The sequence below is a fragment of the Pseudoliparis swirei genome, chromosome 16 (assembly GCF_029220125.1).
Source record: "Pseudoliparis swirei isolate HS2019 ecotype Mariana Trench chromosome 16, NWPU_hadal_v1, whole genome shotgun sequence".
In the NCBI taxonomy this organism is placed as follows: Eukaryota; Metazoa; Chordata; class Actinopteri; order Perciformes; family Liparidae; genus Pseudoliparis; species Pseudoliparis swirei.
In genome coordinates this window covers 10459694-10478660 of record NC_079403.1, presented here as the reverse complement: position 1 = coordinate 10478660, position 18967 = coordinate 10459694, and the positions used below count along the sequence as shown (strand labels likewise).

Sequence of the window (18967 nt, the reverse complement as noted above, 5' to 3'; positions counted from 1 at the left end):
GGTGTGCCCTCTTTCCTGCGGCCTACAGGTGCGCGCTGATGACTCATAGGGGGGCTCAACCGCGCCCCTCGGCGGTGGAGCCCGGTAGCCCCGCGCTCCTGCTGCTTCATCCATTCAGACCCAGAACGCAGGTGCTTCGTTGAAAGGCACACAGGCTACGATAATACAACAAGTTCCCATCAGCAGAGGTCTCTCGGGGGCGGTGCCGTAAGGATGGAGAGATGAGGCAGAGAAGATGGAGGACATATGAGTGTGTGTGTGTGTGTGGGGGTGTGACACACATCAGGGGTGCTGTTAATAGCACAGACGGGACCAGAATAGAAGGGCGTCGCAGGAGGAGAGAGGCTCTGCGTCCAGCATCTGAAACTCGAGACGGGCACAAAATCACTCAAACTGGTTTAACTCGTCCAGTTTGGTTCAGGTGAGCCGGAGCGAGGGGCAGCACGCGAGAGAGCCCGTTTTATTCTCGTTAAGCGACACGCGCGCACACACACACACGGAGACACTCCGCACACCTGTCTTTGTCCTTGAGACTGAAGATAGACATGTAGCTCCTTAACGGAGTTCAACCGGTCTTTGGTGGTCTGGCCCATGGGACTCCTCCTTCATCAGCAACACTTCCTCTCTTCCGACGCTGCTCTCTGCACAGCCGCAGTCCACGGCCACACGCCGTCAACAGCAGAGCGGCTCCGCGCTCTTTTCTTATTCTTCCATCCTCCCGGCTTTCAGGCAGAGAGTCCCAGCATCCCCGCAGCCCCGCCCCCTCACCTCGCTGTCTGCCGGCGCTGCGCCATCCTCCTCGATAGCATGGCGATGCAAGGCTGTCGGTTTTCCACCTAGACGGGAAGTCAAGGTAGGAATGGGATTTTTGAGCATCCTTGACCTGCATGAAGGGGAAAACGTAGCCCGTTTTCTTCTCTTTTTTCTTCTTCTCCTTTCGCCAGCATCCTTTTGCTGACGTGTTCCTCTGATGCAAGATGCAGAGAGGGTAAAGCAGCACCATATGGCCACCAGCGTGAGATGCATTTATGCAGTTGAGGTTGCATAAATTCTGCTTGAACAAATTATTCTGCGGGATTAATAAAGTAACTATCTATTTCCATGACGGGTGCGGTATCTTCTGCTTTGTAAAGCGACACTTGGGCTCCGACAGCTGCGTCAATAATTACCGGTGTATTGATACATCTTAAGAAGTGTGGCCTGAAATTTGCAACAAAGCCTTCTTTGGGTTTTCCATTATCGCCTTTCATTTCCCTGGTTCATAAATTAGGCTACTCACCTGAGGTTTAATTCCCAGAGGTGATATGCATGAGCTGGCTGGAAGCTAACATGTGTATTCCTACTGCTGAGCAGGGTTTTAATATTTTATAAGAGGGTGAACCAGAATTAAGGAGACTTGTTCATGGTTTTTCCTCTAATGCTCCTGCATGATGTGCATTCACAAGCCGACTCATCACGGGCTGAGAAAACGATCTTATCAGTTGTGGAGTTCTAGCAGTGTGGTGTCTCCAAGTCCACACAGACCCTGTGGTGGGCTCAACGCTGGGGGAACAGTCCCCACTGTTGGTGTCGGTGCATGAATCGCAAAGCTAAAAAGATGAACCAAAGAACACACAAGGGTGCATACATTTATTTGTAGTCCTCATGGGTTTGCTCAAGACTTTTATATATAACCGGTTGCTTCTCTGTGTCAATTTTCAGACGGGGGCTACAATGAGTGAAGAGCCAACGGTCTCCCCCAGCTGGCTGAGCCCTGACCCCACAGCATGGGCCAGCGGGGGCCCGATGGACAACAGCACCGGCCTGGGGACGTTTCCATCGGACTCCCTCCCGCTGCTGGTCAACCCCTGGGACATTGTGCTGTGCTCGTCGGGGACTCTGATCGCCTGTGAGAACGCCGTGGTGGTGCTGGTGATCTGGCAGAACCCGGCGCTCAGAGCTCCCATGTTCCTGCTGATTGGCAGCCTGGCACTGGCCGACTTCCTGGCCGGCCTGGGCCTGGTGCTTCACTTCACCTGTGCCTACTTTCTTCACTCCGACTCGGCCCAGTTGCTGACCGTGGGCCTGGTGGTGGCCTCCTTCTCCGCCTCCGTCTTCAGCCTGCTGGCCATCACCATTGACCGCTACCTGTCGCTGTACTATGCCCTCACCTACAACTCTGAGCGCACGGCGGCCTTCACCTACACCATGCTCGTGCTGCTGTGGGGCCTCTCCCTGTGCCTGGGCCTGCTGCCCGTCACAGGGGTCAACTGCCTGGCCGAGGAGGCCACATGCAGCGTGGTGCGACCGCTCACCAAGAACAACATCGCTGTGCTGTCCGTTTCCTTTCTGCTGCTCTTCGGCCTCATGCTGCAACTCTATGTTCAGATCTGCAAGATTGTGATGCGCCACGCTCAACAGATCGCCCTCCAGCACCACTTCCTGGCGTCCACGCCCCACTACGTCACAACGCGGAAGGGCGTGTCCACGCTGGCCATCATCCTGGGTACCTTTGCTGCCTGCTGGATGCCATTCACTGTCTACTCTCTCATTGCCGACTACACCTACCCTCCCCTCTACACCTACGTCACGCTGGTGCCTGCCACCTACAACTCCGTCATCAACCCGGTCATCTACGCCTTCAGGAACCAAGAGATCCAGAAAGCGCTGTGGCTGGTGTGCTGCGGCCGTATTCCTGCCAGCGTGGCCCTGCGTGCACGGACCCCAAGTGACGTCTGACCAAACGGACCCAGGTGGGAAGAGAGAGGCGCCTTGAGTCAGCTCTGCTCCTCACTGGATCTGACTGGTGTCAAAGAGAGCAGCAGAAGGCAGAAGGTCAGGGGAAGTGGCCGAGGGCTGTGGCTTTAGTTCTGGCTGGTGATGTTCAGTATACACAGCCCACCAGGATGAATGGCGTTTTGTCTTTCTTTGTTCCATTCACCATAGGGCAAGGTGTCTCACTGTCTCCCCCAGTAACGGCGGCCACCATCCCGCCCCCTCCTGTCCAGCCCGTGCCACGCCCTTCCTCTGTTCTGCAGAGCGCGCTGAGTGCATCCCACGTTACAGGCAGCAGCGGTATATACACTGTGCGTATAGTTAAGAGCACTGGAACTTTGGTTGACAATTGCTGGTGTTTCGTCCAATAGGGAGGGATCATTAGTGTGGGCACGTGCGTAGAAACGCACAGATTACCTAAGGAGTGTGTGCGGGGCGGAGAGGAGAGAAGGGAACGGCTGATTGCGCAGACGTTTCCACATCAAGCCCGTCTGGAGCAGCATCCCGGCGCTCTGCTGCTCCACTCTGAACGTGCGTCGAAGGCTAAATAGCCGCGGAGAGCTAAAAATAGACCCGGCGCTCTCTGATCCGCGCCCCGCGTCCTCCACAGACGTCGAGGAAGAAATCAAGCCGTTTCGTCTTCCCCTCGTCTCTCCAAATGTGTCTTCTTTTCTCTCTGGATTTGTGTGTGAATGTGTTACATCTCGCGAGTGGGATTCTCACGGTAAAGCCCCAGGAGATCCCACCATTAACCCCTCCTCCATGTTGATCATTAAACCAAACCGAATAGAAAACCATCGGATTATGTAAACACCTACAGCCCTCCTTCTCCACCTTTTTGAATGGAGATTGCTTATGACTTTTTGAACGTCTGGAATTTGTAATGTAATGTGCAATCATAATTTAATTGAGAAGCACCCACCTATTTGAACAATTATTGAATTATAAGGTCAGGCCTAGTTTTTAAATCACACAACAGCTAAATGAATTATGTAGGATATAAAATTAACGTTATTATCAGATCATTACAAACCTAAAAGGCTAACTAGAAAAAATAAGATTTTTTTGGGATGGAAATATGCTAATTCTGAACGTATTTCCATTAATTTGAACACCAACCACATATCTGATCTGCATGCTTGACTGCAGTGTGACCTGCATGCAACAAGCACAGATGCTCTATTTGCCTCCTTGGTTCAGTGTGGTTGGTCACACTGGTGACTCCAAGCCATGGGACATACCCTGATGTCATCATGGCCCTGATATTTTAGTTTTTCTACAGTGTACCTCACATGTATCACATTGAATGAGCTAATCATCACTTGATGGTCACAATAGTTGCACCCTTTTTTAAAGTGCAGATACGTTTGAAGTTTAGAGGCTCTGCTTTCATCGTGATTTGAGTCCAACTAATTGTGGTTCAATGAAAGCTGAAATCGCAACACTATACCAGCTGCTCTGAGTTAATCCTCCATTAGTTTTTGGTCTCATAATTGGTTTGAAAACCCTCCGAACATGCACGCCGATTACTCATTCCTTCATATCTTGTCAGCAATAACAAGCCTTTGAACGGTAGTTATTTAGCAATACTCAGACAGCAATAACACCACCTCCCACCATTTCTTCCTCCTGCGGCGTGAAGTATAATGGCCGCTCAGGTGGGGATGTGTTGTAGTGAAAGTGCTCAGTGAGCTGCAAATCATCTTCAAATAGGTTTTAGGGAAATCACTCCTGGGCTGGAAAAGTGCACGAGATCAAATTACTCCTGTCAGTGACACCACTGCCTCATTCCTCCGCAATGATGTGTTCTTCTTCTCTGAACTAAAATTGGGCTTTGAGCATTTTTCACACCAAAAAAGGTGAAATTGATTGATTTGTTGCCTCTGCCTTTTGTGAGCATATGAGCTGTCCTAAGTCTCGTAACCTCAAGTCTCTGTGCGATTTGGGGCTGTGTTTTCGTGCATACGGTATGAGTTGCATGACCTCTGGGTGTGTGCATGTGTGTGTCCGTGTATGTGTGTGTGTTTGTCTTTATGATCCAGCAGCTCGGCAGACCTGAATCTATCTCCTTGTACAGGGGTAAAACGTGTCTGAGGGATTTGACCCCCTGACCTTTGAGGATATTGCTGCCAGTCTTCCTGTTAATTCTGAGAGAAGTGGCCTCGTTGTGTGTTTGTAGAGCTTGTTTCAAGAGATACTCAGACGTGGAAGCTTCTGCACTTCAAGCCAAAGTGAAAAGGACTCACTTGGATCCAAGTCCTGCTGTGGTTTTTCTGTCTGCTCTTTATCTCTCATATTTAAATAAATCCAGTCTGGTTGAGGTAGGCGTCCTCTAAGTGACCTCTGAATAATTCTATGAGCTAAATGTGGTCACTTCCAAATAAAAGAAGTGATGCTTTTCCTTTCCTTCCTCGCTCCCTCCCCTCTAAGCAAGCCTGAGGCCTTTGAGGAGCTTCCAATCCTCATCTTTCTGGCCTCATCAGGTGCAAAGCATTAAAAAAAGGTGGGAGGGAAGGTAAGTAAGAAAAGCTGAGGAATAGCATTTCTGAGCATCGGAACGTGAACTTGTGCACAGTGTCGGACTGAAGAACCATGTTGTTATTAATGAGCACCGACGGGTCCGGCTGGCACGTCACACACCATCACAAACTCTTGTTTCTTTACATTTTGAGAAAAGTCTATTTTGTTATATTTATTGAAAAGGTCTATTTTTTGCCACTATAGTCTGGCCTGAATTCTTTCAAATTATGTTGTGATAAAACGTCGCTGTAAAGCCTTTTTTTGAATGTAATAATAATCAAATTGTTGACTTAGTTTCTGTAAATACGGCATGCTGAAGAGGAAGGACTTAAAACCACCTTGCATGGTGCTACCAAAGCCTGTCGAGCCTCGTCAAATTATGGGATGAGTTGGGTTGCACCTTTTTCTTCAATATGCACCAGTTTATTAAGGCTGGTTAATGGATAATTGATTGGTTATACATCTTTGAGGGGAAAATATGGTACACAAACATTCTCTGGTAGGTGAATGTTGTTCTCTTGTGCAGTGTTGTTGAGATTTTCATGATTGAACAGGTGTGAACAAGGGCTTTGTATCCAAGAAAAGCAAAAGACTGAAGTTGGATGTAATATTCTCTGTATACACACACCTGTTTATCTGTTGACTTGTTTCGCGGTGTAATAGAGCATAAAGTTGTGTGCAAAGCAACTGGCTTTGTGAGAATATGACTGGCTGTTCAGCAGGAGGTTTTCTTTCAGATGGTTACTAATCTAGAGCTAAATATCAAAACACTCAAGGGCCTGTGAATGTTTGTTTGTGTGTGTGTGTGTGTTTTAGGGGTATGAGACGGAAGGGCACCACAGTAACAGCATCTTGTGTAGACGTATGCATAGTTTTCAATGTGAAATGCACTTTACTTTTTGGATGAAAATGGCACAACAAACTAAGTATCTGCAAAATGAAACGTATAAAAGATAATCAACATGCACTAACTTTACTGAGATATTATATAAATGTTTGTGTGAACGTGGTGTCTATTTTTCCAAAGTGTTAGTTGTACTTTTTATTGCTTTGGTTAGTTCACTCAATTGAGAGATCTTGTTAATTTCGTATTAAAAAACAAAAAAGTGCTGTGCATAAAACTCTCGCCTTGACGATTTTGTTCATCCCTGCCACGGCTTCCCCTTTCACACTGCTCTGTTTCCCTGGCAACTCCCTTCTTAGCTATACTGTAACCATGGAAACTGAAGTCTGAGAGGCAGGTATCTGTTGTGTCTATGACGACAGTGGAACAGTAAAGAGACATGGCAGCCCAGCCGCGATCATTGATTCATCATTTTATTTTTCTCTGGGTCAAAGGTTACAGAGCTCACACTAGCATATGCATGACAACACCCCCGCCCTCCCGCACAGCAGTGATCGATTGCATATGGCACAATCAATTATCATTTAAATCATTAATTAAGACTCATCACGTATCACCTGCTCATACATCCATAACACAGTATTTAAAATGCTCTCCCCATTCACTTCCTCAGAGGCATGAACCCGTCGTCAATAACTCCGTGACTCCTTCACTTCCAGTTATTGTCGTGTTTCAAAACACGACTCTTGGTCTACAGCATACGCGAGTGTTTCAGTAAAAACATTAACAAAAAAAGACAAATACATTGGTTAGCTCAAGAGGGAAGTTTCTAATTCTTCTAACACTCTCAGGCTTTGACTATACATGAAGTTAGCACCTTCACAGGGTGTCTAGTGTTATAACAGGTAGAGAAACATCCACTGGGGTGTAATCACAAGGCTTTAAGATATATATCTATAGATATAGATATATATATGTCGAGCTACATGTTAATGTTTCAATGAGTGGTAAGTATTACAGTATGTTACGAGTGTCTATACAGTGTTTATGCATCTTGAATGCACCCTCACATTTCCAGTTTTGGACCATTCAGCTTATATGAACCTACAGCATGTGATTGTGTGTGTGTATATGTGTGTGTGTGTGTGTGTGTGTTTCAGCCACAAAGTGTGGGACAACCCGTGAGTGTGGTACAGTAAGCATTCTTTCAAGTGAGTGTGAGATCGACTGAATGTGTGTGTGTGTGTGTGTGTGTGTGTGTGTTGTGGTGTGTGTATTTTCAGTTGTTTTTTTGCGTGCATGTTAATCCGACCAATCGTTCTCCTCCAACTCGGAGTCGTCCTCGGAGTCGGAGTACTCCACAGCGATGCGCCGTGAGAGGATGGTGGCCACGTCGTTTCCGACGGGCTCCCTCTTCGCCTGCTGCTCCTGCTGCTCCTGCACCTTCTTTAACTGGATGCCTGAAGAGAAAGTGATTATTGATAAAGCTCAGTACTAAAAGAACACTATCGGGGTTCCCAATCTTTTCCAGATACATTTTCAGTGATGATCTAGCTAGTATGACAGATCGTGACGACGTTTTGGGGAGTTTATTCACAAGAGCATTTTGATTTAAATACCAAGTATGGCTATTATAAATTAGTTGTAAATACTTTACAAATGAGATACAACAAAGTTGGCTATAACAATAAAATTAAAATGGTCTATGACTTTCTGCATAAATGTGGTCTTTAAAAGCCGCTCCATCAGTCCAGCTGGTAGAGATTACACTCGACAGCTCAGTTAGTTTTTATTTGTGGGATAAAAGATCTACACTGGATCCCTGCGGTTGTAAATAACCAAAACATGTTTCCTCTTTGTTTAGTAGAACACTACAAATGTCTTCAAATGTTCCCTTGAGCCACTTAATTATAGCGCTCTAGATCGAGGCCATTTCCTGTCCTATCATGGCAAGTCCTTATAAAATGTAGGTCACAAACATTTGCCTTCTTTTAAATGATTTTCAATGGATTTACAGTTATATTGCTTGAGATTTAACAATTGTTTTTATCCCAAGCAATACACTGATTTTCAAACTTTTGACTGAACAGTTTTTACCTTTAAAAAGTATTCACCCCCTTTTTTTAGATCCCTTTGTAGCGATTTGGTTCCACTCAATTTGTAAATGCACAATGAGTAATGTTTTCTGAAAAAACTAAACAGTGTAAGTGACTCGTGTCTTTTTGTCTGACTCATACAAAAATAACCCCTCTCAATCCTTACTTATGACCCCCAGCAGTGTGGCAGTGTCTGTATCTGCAGAGCCTTCTGCCTGAATATATATATATTTTTTTCTTTGGCTGTTTTCAGGACGATTCTCGGCCTCAACTGCTCTAAAAACGTAGCGACAAGGTGCCAGATTGTAAACACGCATTAAAGAGGAGAGTTCGAAAAAGGCGAACACAGCAATAATAATGAATATAACGCGGCAAAACGCCAACACATCCTACTCATTCTGCATTTAAAGGCTCTTTTTTCTGTTGACCAGGGTAAAAGAACAGCTCTTACCCATACGTATAGCAGCCAGCAGATCACTGCGGGCCTCGTTGCCATCTGAGGTCTCAGCAGGTGCAGAGGAAGACATCTTGCGGCTTGAAGAGTGGAATGCACCGGCTGGGAGGGGAGGGGGTGGAGGACCAGGGGGAGGGGGCGCTGCTAGGGCTCCACATATAGGTGGCGGAGGCAGAGCGAAGCCACCGGCGCCGGCCATTTGCCCGAGAGACATTGGACCTCCGGGAGGTGAGGCAAATGCAGTTTGGGCAGAAGGAATGAGGGGGGCAGGGGGGGGAGGAGGAGGACCAGTGTTGGCATAGCCATCCATACTGCAAGAGCAAATGAAAGAGAATTAGCAGAGGTTACTTAATACACATTTTAACTGGCTGTATTTTATTGACAAGCACAGTCATCAGGGTTTGAGAGAGAAGCAAGAGGACTGCGACCCACTAGGTGGCAGCATTAGCTAAGAGTTCATACATAGTATAAATGTGTGCATGAATGAGACACAATGAGCAAGAGCAACAGTAAGCGACATATAGAAGATATGATTTTGGAATAAATTGAATAGACATTGTGCTCATTACACAAAGCCCTCAATGGTTGCTGTTAAAAAACACCTAAACCTAAAGATAGGTGTCTTCCAGAGGCTGTGGCTGATATGTTTACCTGTAGTCCATTGGTGGAAGGGACATGGAGCCACCGTTCATCGCCTCAGAGGGTGGAGGAGGCAGCTGGACTTGGTGGTGGTGAGAGCGCCCCAGTGTCCCACCCTGATAGGCCATCATGGTCCTGCCTCTCATGTCATGTTCACCTCCTCCGCGTGGGGCGTGGCCCGCTGCAGCCATCTGGGCAGCCAGCGCGCTGGGCGGTGGGCCAGAGTAGGTGTGGGCGTGGCCGGCCTGGTTCATCATGTTGTAGTGGTGCTGATCAGGACCGTGACCCCTGATAAAGAGAGCAGGGAGGAGGACGAGAAGATGGAAGGTGAAATAAGAATGTGGAAATAACCCGGGACGATTCCTCAACTTGTGAGTTTTTGGAGGAAATGATGCAAATATACAATGCCTCCTTAAATAATCAGGAAACTGAAGTGACCGACCTGTTCTCTGGTGACATCGAGCCCTCGGAGGAAGCCCCTCGGTCGCGGTGTATGGTGTGTCGATTGTCCGGCCTCAGCTCTTTGTCCAGAGCCATCATGTTCCACTCCTGCCGACGGTTCCTCGCCTTTCGGACCTTCTTCACCTCCCTCTGTAACGTTCCATCCACACAACGCTTCTGCTCCTTTGAGACGGAGAGAGAAGGAGAGCATTTAGGCTATTTCGTTTTGTAAAAGCTATCAATGGAAAGTCCTTAATTTTGTGTTCTTCTATGCACAATAATATAAATAGTTCCGTGAATAAGTTACATTTTGTCTAGTAGGTTTGGTATTGAAATGTAGAACCTAACCTGATGGCAACATTTGGTGACTGATTAACTGAAAACATGAACTACATTGGACAGAAAAGCCCCCGTTTGAGCTGGCAGGTAGAGTGAAATCTCTAATGACGTATTAAAACTATAGCGTGATCTGTGAGCTCCTCGTGAACATCATTGTACCTTCTGCTTCCTCTTCTCTTTCCTTTTATCCTCTGTGTCCTGCACCATCGTTTCCTTCCACAAGTTGAAGAAGTAGGAGGGGTCGGTGTAGAACTTAAGCGCTTCCTTGTGGTCATCCCTTCAGAAACAGACACCAAGAGTTATACAGGTGCATACATGTCTTTGCAGAGAAACATGCATGGATAGGTTGCAGCATGGCTCAGTGTATCTCTGTGGGAAGACTGCGTTGGGTATAAAACTATGAATATTGCAAAAGTGGAAGAGGCTGATGGGAGAACATGGGGAAAAGTATGAGTGTGGATCCAGCATAACTGAAAGGGATGGGATGATAGAGTGAAAAGGCAGAGAGACAGAAAGAATGGATGAAGAGGGAGAGAAGTGTGCTGTGTAGTCAGGGGTAGGAGTTTGATTCCCACTGGAGCCCGCCATGCTAAATATGTAATGCACCCAAAGTACTGGAAAGCACACTGGATACAAAATACAAGGAAATAATAATAATATAAAATATGCAGTTTCACTGTGAATGTAGGTCAGAAACAAGGAGCCAAAATAAAATAAAGAACATCGGATGACTTTCTAGTATTCCTGTAAGTAGAACACATGTTTTAAACTTGAAATGTTATGTTTGATTCACTTTGTGAATGTTTATTTTGTCTTTCACATTGTAAAAGTGCTCATATGCTGTTGGTTTCATATCGTTAAAATTAAGAAAAAGAAGCTCTTAATTGAAAGAGCTTTAGAGAGTGTGTGGTGAGTGAGAGTGCATCAATAACACCAACCTGTAAGATGAGAGGATGTTGAGGGGCGGAGGCTTATCACTCAGGTTGTATATGTCCTTGACAGGATTGGGCACGCTGCTCTTGGACACCACCTGCTGGTCCTGAGTGGTGGAGCTCTTGAAGGCTTTCCTCATGTTGATGTCTTGCAGGGAAACTGAGAACATAAAAAGAGGTCAAAAGTAGTTTAGAAAGACAGAAAACAAGACACGGATAACGACAGGTGACTTCCTGTCCTTTCCCCCCTCAGACCACTGACATCTGACCCACCTTCTTCTACAGTGGAGTCCAGCTGTGTGACCTTGACAGCCAGCCGGTCAATGCGGTCCTGGAGAGAGTTGGCGCGCAGATAGTAGGTGTTGGCCTCCTTAAACAGCTCGCCGAATATATCCTCCGCATGTTTACCTGAAAAGGAACAGCAGAAAGACAAAGAAACAGGAAACGTGAGAGCTAGAAGGAGACTTGTAATCGTTATCTGGAACCAAGCAAATCCCCACAGAGGCTCAGGTTGAATCAATACAATGGTAATGTGACCCAATGTGAGGCTAGAAAAAGTATTTGCAGGAAATGGCATCTCATATAGCCACATTTCTCATTAATAAGTTAATCTGCACAGACTATAGAAATTCCAACATTTGAAGTTATTCACCCCTGGCCTGTTATTGCTAGAGATTCGTCACCTCAGGGTTGTCGGTTCAAAGCCCTAAACAAACTGTGCCAATGTTTGCGGCTCCGGGTCCCGACGGTGTTCACTGTTGGCGACCTCACAATGGAGGTGTGCATGGGGGTTCAGCTCCGAGCTGAAGATTCAGTTTGTAAAGCAGAACCCACGTTTCACTTCTTCACGTGGATCTCAGGACTGTGATTGACATTCGATTTGATTTAACTTGTCCTTGCTTTGGTTTTAAGACACATTCATGGTTGTGTTCTTAACCCTGTGTTCTGGGGTACGTCCCTGAACAGTAGGGATGACCCTGCTCTGGAACGGGTTTTTAAAAGGGTCACGGGCGGGAAGTAAACCACATTAAACGCTGCGAGTGTAAAACGACGGTGAGTCCAGAGTTTATGGAACTATAAACGTTTGACAGTGGGGGTCCCAGCACAAAGCTAATGAGTGTAAAAGCCTTTTTACTAAATAAGTGGCTCAGCTGGGCAGTACTGAAATTATAGACTTAGCATGAAAAAATGCATCCTGTGGGTGTCAACAGTTTAAAACCCAGCCGGAGCAGTTTTATTATCGTAGTATGGCAAACACACACAAAAGGCTGTTTCTGTCCCTCCTGCTGACAGGATGGGCTGCAGGAAAAATAATTACAGGAAGGAAGAATCACAGATCCGGCATGCTGAGCCGGGTCCACTCTGACCTCTCCATGTGCACACTGACATGCATGTAGTCTTCAGACATACCCCTTCAAGCCCACATGGGAATATTATACATAGCTTCCACAGCTGCTGTTGAAAGGCCCACTCCCAAAGCAGGAACTTGACACAATAAGAGACGGACAGAGAATGGATATGACAAAATGTGGGGGGTCAACAGCAAAAAGGGACTTGTTTTAAAATGTATGCTATCCAAATGCAGTGGACAAAGTAAAGATGAATGGGAGAAAGGTGAATGTCCAAATACAACACAATGTTGATGGTTTATTAAACGAGGACATGGAAAATGGATGGAGAGATAGATGCCCTTGGAGAAGTAAATACGTCATTCTAATGCATTTACATCGAGCAAAACAATCAATATGAAACAGTCCTGTACACAAATACTGTTAACATACACCCCTCCAGTCAAACATACAAAAGCACACAACCACACACACACCACACCACACCACACAGCTGTCAAGATAAATTCCCTTTTGCAGAGCTACAAGGATTACATTTCAACCCTCTATTCTCCGGCGCGAGGCCACACTAAGTCTGCTGCTAGCCCAGTGACCCCAGGCAACGTTACCATGACAACACCGAAATCAATCGCAGCTTCAGGATTACTGCTGAAACCATGTGACCATGTTGACAGTCATCAAACTAAAGTGAGTGCGCTCACAGCCAGAGGTTGTCAATAATACTTTTATCAGCCATTTTTTTCATGCGACGGCGACTTTGCATGTGTGTGTGTGTGTGTTTGTCTGTAACTGTTGCTGTGAGAGTGTCTCTTACTCAGGCTGCTGAGCTGACGGATGATGGCAGAGAGCGTGTTGTTCATCACGCACTCCAGCTCGTTGCCGATGCCCACGGGGAGCTCCCCTCGGCAGAGGTGACGTGGCTCGATGATCCTCTTCACCAGCGGCATGGCGGCGCTTCACACCGTCAGTCACTGCGAGGAGACACGGGAAACAAGCACGCACTCTTTGAAACGCCTGAACGCTGGTGAGAGAGAATGAATGGAGAGACCAGCATGCAGGTGCTGTCCGACGGTCTACTGGACATGAGAAAGCCATCCCCCACTGGCTGAGGACACACACCACATCTGCCTTAGAGCCATAGGAAACAGAGGTATAACATATATGCAATATATAACAGAGGTAGTGAATTTATTAATCGTTTGTTTCTGAAAATCTCAGGAAATGACAATTAAAATGTCCAATTGGATATATTGGAATTACTAGTTTAATCGAACTAAAACTCAAATCTATTCTATTCTATTTCTCAATTTTAAAACAGCAAATATTCAAATTAGAGAACCGGACATGAGATCACATCCCCTCTATGAATAGAAAGAATAATGTGTGGTTGTAGTTTTCATTTTTGCTGTTGCAGTATGGGGCGACATTTTATTATGAAGTGTATTTAGTTTCTTTGTTGTGTGTAAAAATGAATAAAACATGCGGTGAGTCGGTGGCCAGGGAACTGAGAGTGAAGACCGACAGCGTCCCGACTCCCGACGCCAGAAGACTTTGGCGACCAGCAGAGAGATTAAAGCTTTAGGGATCGGAAGATACAGCATGCCAGCTAATCCCAGGCCGGCTCGTCAGTGGCCCAGCTGGGACCCCGACACAAACAGAGATTCATGGATGTGGTCAGGCAAACACCAAAAGGGCAGAAAAGTCAAATGGAATTTGCATAAATTAACACATTGTTGCTTAACAAGAATAAAGACAAACACCTGAACCATTCACCATTTTCTCCTTAAAAACTCACACACACATTTGCCGTTTCATCGCAACTTCATTCTCCTCATTAAACCCTCACTGGTTCTATAGTCAGACACTATAAATGATCTGTAGTTCAAAAGACTACAAACAATTACTCAAAGCCGGAGAAGTCCCAGGGTGCATCAGAGCAGCCATCTTATCTGAGCTTCTTCCTGCGTCCTGTTTTTGCGCTCTCAACCTGCCTCCTGTTTCCTGGTCCTCCCCGTGTCACATCTCTGCTTCCTGTCCAGACACTTGGCCAGAACAATACAGCTAAGGCTCCTGAAGCAACGAGAGGACGGACAGGGAGGCAGATGGAAAGCTGCTTGCATCATTTTTAGACTCACTGGTGAAATGATTCACTCATAACTACAGTTTCAGACACAGGAGCCCTGGCAGCGTGACAGAGGCTAATAATAACGGAGAGGTACTAGAAATACAACTCATGTCGGTTGGGCCTTTCAGATATCTATTTGTGATCACAATACATTAGATTAGATGGGAAGTAAGGTTGAGAAGGATTTAAAGTGGTTTATCTTTTCATCTTTGTGAATGAATCCTGATCTCACAAGACACCAAATATAACGATGAGGTTACATCATCAACACGATAAATCACCCGTGAAGCAGGCAGCAGTGCTGTGCTATCAGCGTCTCAGCAGAGAACGATACTGTTATTACAGATCGTGTCATTTCAGCTGTCCAAGACAGAAAAGAGACACCTCTGTTCACTGAGGCCAATTCCCACAAGCTGAGTTCTCATCTGGCCCCGTTTTCTCAGCCAGCGACCTCCTGCATACGCCGACAGCCTCATGCCAAAAACACAAAACAAAGGGCAAAATGACATCATGTGCAGCCACAAGGACACTGAATACAGTTCATATGGTCTGATTTGGAGCAAAAGAGCTCCCCGGATCTGCTGGTGGAAACACTGTGCATCTCGTAGCATACAGGAGGGAGGGGAGGCGAACGACAAGATTGCATGTTTCTGCCTTGACTGTCTGTCTGGCCTGACAATCACATCAATGAAGCGAAATAATGAGCGACTGGGGGGCAAGCAGGAGGAGGGAGGAAGGGCCTTGTCAGCTCGTGAGAAATTAGAGGAAAGTAGAGGCGAGAAGGGCGCATGAGAGAGACATGTGGGATAAGAGTGTGTGACAGGAAAGAGACAGTGAATGAGACTGTGTGTGAGCCGGTGGTGTTTAACATTAAGAGGTGGAAAAAGTATACGTTTGTGTGTGTGTGTGAGGGAGAAAGGGTGTATTGGGTGGGGGGATGGGTATGAACAGGGACCTCGGGGGAAGCCACTGAAAGGTTCCCGGGACAATAGAGCTCCGTTCACACGGCAACAGCCCTAGCTCTCCCATGCATCCTCCTCCTCCTCCTCCTCTTCAACCTCCTTTAAGGCCCCCTATATTCTTGCAATGCAAGCTTAGCAAACAGCACTCCTCCACTTATTTGGAAGAAATACAGGAGCGAGTAAAGAGAGTAAAGTCTAAACATAAGTCACTAGACAGAGGAATGTAATAGCGTATGCTTCTTCTCCCGTCATGTGTTTTAAAGCTTAATTCATTAGAACCCAACATGCACCCTAGAGGCATTAGGACATACAGCCAAACACACACACACAAACACACCAGGTAGCCTTTAAAATGTCCCATTAGCAGCATGTTAACAGTCCCATTCGCAGCAGAAAATGTCTTTGATCCTCATAGGGGTGACATTCAGGCTCCATTTAGGGTAAGACACACTTCCCCTGTGACTCCTGCAAGATGCCCTCATCCGGACACCAATGCAGAGTTAGACGAGGCATTTACTACAGATGTGAAAACCCCATTAAGATCTGAGAGGGTAGTCATTACCAATTTATGAGCAGAGTATAGTTTCTTGTGTTGCAGGCCCTTTTTGCTTGCTCTGATGTTATAAATAATGCATCTTGGATTACGTCAGGTCACACTGCCCTAAATATGATGTTAAAAAAATTCTGCAGTGACACTGCGCCTACATTTCCTCATCCCAGTACTACTCAGGGGCATCCATGGTCAAACATCCATGGCACTCTGGGTAAAAGTAGCTTCTGAATAGTGAATCCTCAATGTAGAGTAGGCCATGGGAGCTTGGTCATAACTTTAATCTTCTATTGTGCAGCCAAAAAGACAGAATATCTGTTTAAAGTGTAATATATATAATTAAATTATATATACTTTTGATTTTTAGTAAAATTGTAACATAATATACTCATTCTGTCATTATGCAATTATTTTAAAGCACACATTAGAGCAACTTTGAATGAGAAATTAACTTAATATGTTGGTTTGGCTGGAGGATAAATTCACTCAGATAGGCTCAAATTATCCTCATAATCCTAATGGTGATACAATGGGCAAAATAGCTGATTAATTTGATAAATAAATAATCTAATAACAAATCAAGTATTACATACATGTGGAGATTTTCAGTTTTACAGTTTCTCCTAATCACAAAAATGTATATATTTTAAGTTGTTTTAGCTGCTTTTAGTTCCAATTAAGTAAGAGATGTTAATATGACTATTTACCCCAGTTTTACATTTGTTTTGTGTAAATGTTTACCATTGTGTATATTAGATTACTTATTATATTATTATTATATTAGTATAATGAATTAATCTAAAATGTGGTCAATTTCTGTATTGACAGTGAATAGTCAGACTAGCAGCTATCGTATTGTTTGGATTTCAGGTTGACTATGTGTCGCATGAATGCATGATTAAGTTATTACCAACGACTGTTTGGATGTCTTTTTTTAATGCCCTAAAATTCCCAAATTCATCCAGACACACACACACACGCTCGCGCACGCAATCCCTTTCTCTCTTACCAACAAGCTGATACACGCACATTAACACACAGACACACACACACACACACACACACACACACACACACACACACACACACACACACACACACACACACACACACACACACACACAGACACACACACACACACACACACGAACTAATGGCAAACGCGATCAATCACTGTTCCGCACCGTCGCTTCACGTTACTGACGGACTGACCCACATCTGTTCTTCCATCTCGGTTCCAGTGAATTTCTGCCAGTTTTAATCTTAAATTAAAGGTGCCGTTTTACGTATCATCGTAAATTGAAACGCCGGTCACTTTACAAACAGATTAAAATCCCTGTGTACAACCAATATAAATTAACTGGTCAAAAACGATTTAAAGTTACCCGGCAATGGGGAAAAATGTTCAATTGTTAAGGGCGGTTCGGGCAACGCAGGATCCGTTTGTTATCATGGACAGGGACTGACCACTGGGTTAGCTATCTGGAGTCCAGTGGTCGAGCTCTTAATGAGGACAAATGAGACCACGGTCCACATAAATAGGCACACACATCTCACCATTTAAATAAAAGCTGCCATTCGTCATTGTAAAAAGAACCATAAAACCCTCACCAGCACTTGAAATATTAGAAGAAATCGACCCGTCCGCATGTCCCGTTAGATACTCCTATTAGCTCTCAATCCTGTGTCCCCCCAGCAAGTCTGGCCACTCCGGGGAACAACCCTTTGAGGACGAGGACACGCCCACTGATCACATACACCAATCAAATCTAGAAGAAGGGGATTTAACACATGATGGACGTTCAGATTAACCAATGGTATCTCTCGAAAGAAATGGATGACAAGGAGACTCCCGAGCTCCAAAGCAGTGTTGCGAATGGAGGAGGCGGGGCTACAGTTGGGCGTTGCTGAATAGTAACCGGGGATTTTTTTTAACGCAACTGGGTCCCCATCCTTGATACAATTATTAGGATTTTAAATTCATTTTGGGGCCTGTGGGAATTTCAGACATGAAGACCTATTTATATAACGAGTTAGAGCAGACAATGGTGAACAAGCGAGGTTTGCAGGTTAGAAAGATGCTTCAGGCAGTGATGCTGAGAATGAGCTCGGGTATTATTGTGTAACAGACTTAAATAGCTGGGCCGGCATCCCGCAAGAGGTTCAATAAGAGGACTTGCCATACTTAGACATGTCCTTTACTCTCCCAGGTGTGTTTGTAGATCAAAACAGTCCGAGGGAAATGGCAGTCATCAAAGCAGGGAAAGGGAGCAGATAGTCTTAGACTGTAGACTGGGTTTAGTCCACTGGAAAGGGAGTTTCATGATTGAAAATGCACTTCTATTCTATATAAGGGGAAAGCCACAGCCTGCATTCTTTATACAGCTGTCAATTTAACATATATAATTGATTTCCACATGAATACCAAAGCACACATGTACAGAATTTGACCATGTAATAAAGTAGTAGGCAGTTTAGACCGACACGCCTGGCAGACTTACAACACGTGTATGAATTTGGTTCCAAATAGGAGATTCTGTGACAGAAATACTGTAGATTTCATACTTATTAGTCCTGAAACCATTAATCCACCAACATAAAATGAATTAACAATTTGTATAACAGATTGTGTTAATAATTTATAACAGAAGAAAATCATCTGGTGACAGATTCTCAGAATTCCTGCTTACTATAATTATGTATAATGTGTCAGTCTTGAACTGTTGATCAGACTTGTAATATGGGAAATTGTAATTGTTCTTTCACATTTCTTTCCCAAAAAGCCCAAGCACATAAGCCAAGTCTGATTCTGTATAAAACATTAAAAAAAGAAAAATACAAAAATAAAAGCTACCTTTTAGGTATCTAAAAGAAGATTATTTAAAAAGGTGCAACGATTGATGACCCCATTAAAAACCAAGCATTCATCCAGCAAGTATAAACACAACTCCTGCCAGCATGG

The 18967-nt window shown here is 45.1% G+C and overlaps 2 protein-coding genes across 3 annotated transcripts; one reads left to right on the top strand and one right to left on the bottom strand.

The window, feature by feature from the left end:
* Positions 1-292: 292 nt before the first annotated feature.
* gpr12 (G protein-coupled receptor 12) lies at positions 293-6389 on the top strand. The gene is made up of 2 exons (XM_056434583.1): positions 293-853; positions 1702-6389. The coding sequence occupies exon 2, from the start codon at positions 1714-1716 to the stop codon at positions 2716-2718; it is 1005 nt and encodes a 334-aa protein (XP_056290558.1). The 5' UTR covers positions 293-853; positions 1702-1713; the 3' UTR covers positions 2719-6389.
* Positions 6390-6570: 181 nt separating this feature from the next.
* wasf3b (WASP family member 3b) lies at positions 6571-18044 on the bottom strand. Of its 2 annotated transcripts, none has more exons than XM_056434530.1 (9): positions 17617-18044; positions 13183-13339; positions 11293-11427; positions 11026-11179; positions 10247-10364; positions 9750-9931; positions 9320-9595; positions 8666-8979; positions 6571-7578 (listed from the first exon to the last, which is right to left on the bottom strand). In XM_056434530.1, exons 2-9 carry the CDS (start codon positions 13313-13315, stop codon positions 7421-7423), a joined length of 1470 nt encoding a protein of 489 aa, XP_056290505.1. In that variant the 5' UTR covers positions 13316-13339; positions 17617-18044; the 3' UTR covers positions 6571-7420. The 2 variants fall into 2 exon arrangements, with proteins under 2 accessions (XP_056290505.1, XP_056290506.1); XM_056434531.1 differs by lacking the exon at positions 17617-18044 and adding an exon at positions 17563-17584.
* Positions 18045-18967: the final 923 nt, after the last annotated feature.

What these genes read in the sequence shown, in the direction of transcription:
- gpr12 (XM_056434583.1), top strand. Translation starts at nt 1,714, where the DNA reads ATGAGTGAAGAGCCAACGGTCTCCCCCAGCTGGCTGAGCCCTGACCCC.
- wasf3b (XM_056434530.1), bottom strand. Translation starts at nt 13,315, where the DNA reads ATGCCGCTGGTGAAGAGGATCATCGAGCCACGTCACCTCTGCCGAGGG. An exon ending in GGACTCCACTGTAGAAGAAG is followed by an intron (nt 11,180 to 11,292) that starts GTGGGTCAGATG and finishes TTATGTTCTCAG; the next exon opens with TTTCCCTGCAAGACATCAAC. An exon ending in TCGATGTCACCAGAGAACAG is followed by an intron (nt 9,596 to 9,749) that starts GTCGGTCACTTC and finishes TCTCTTTATCAG; the next exon opens with GGGTCACGGTCCTGATCAGC.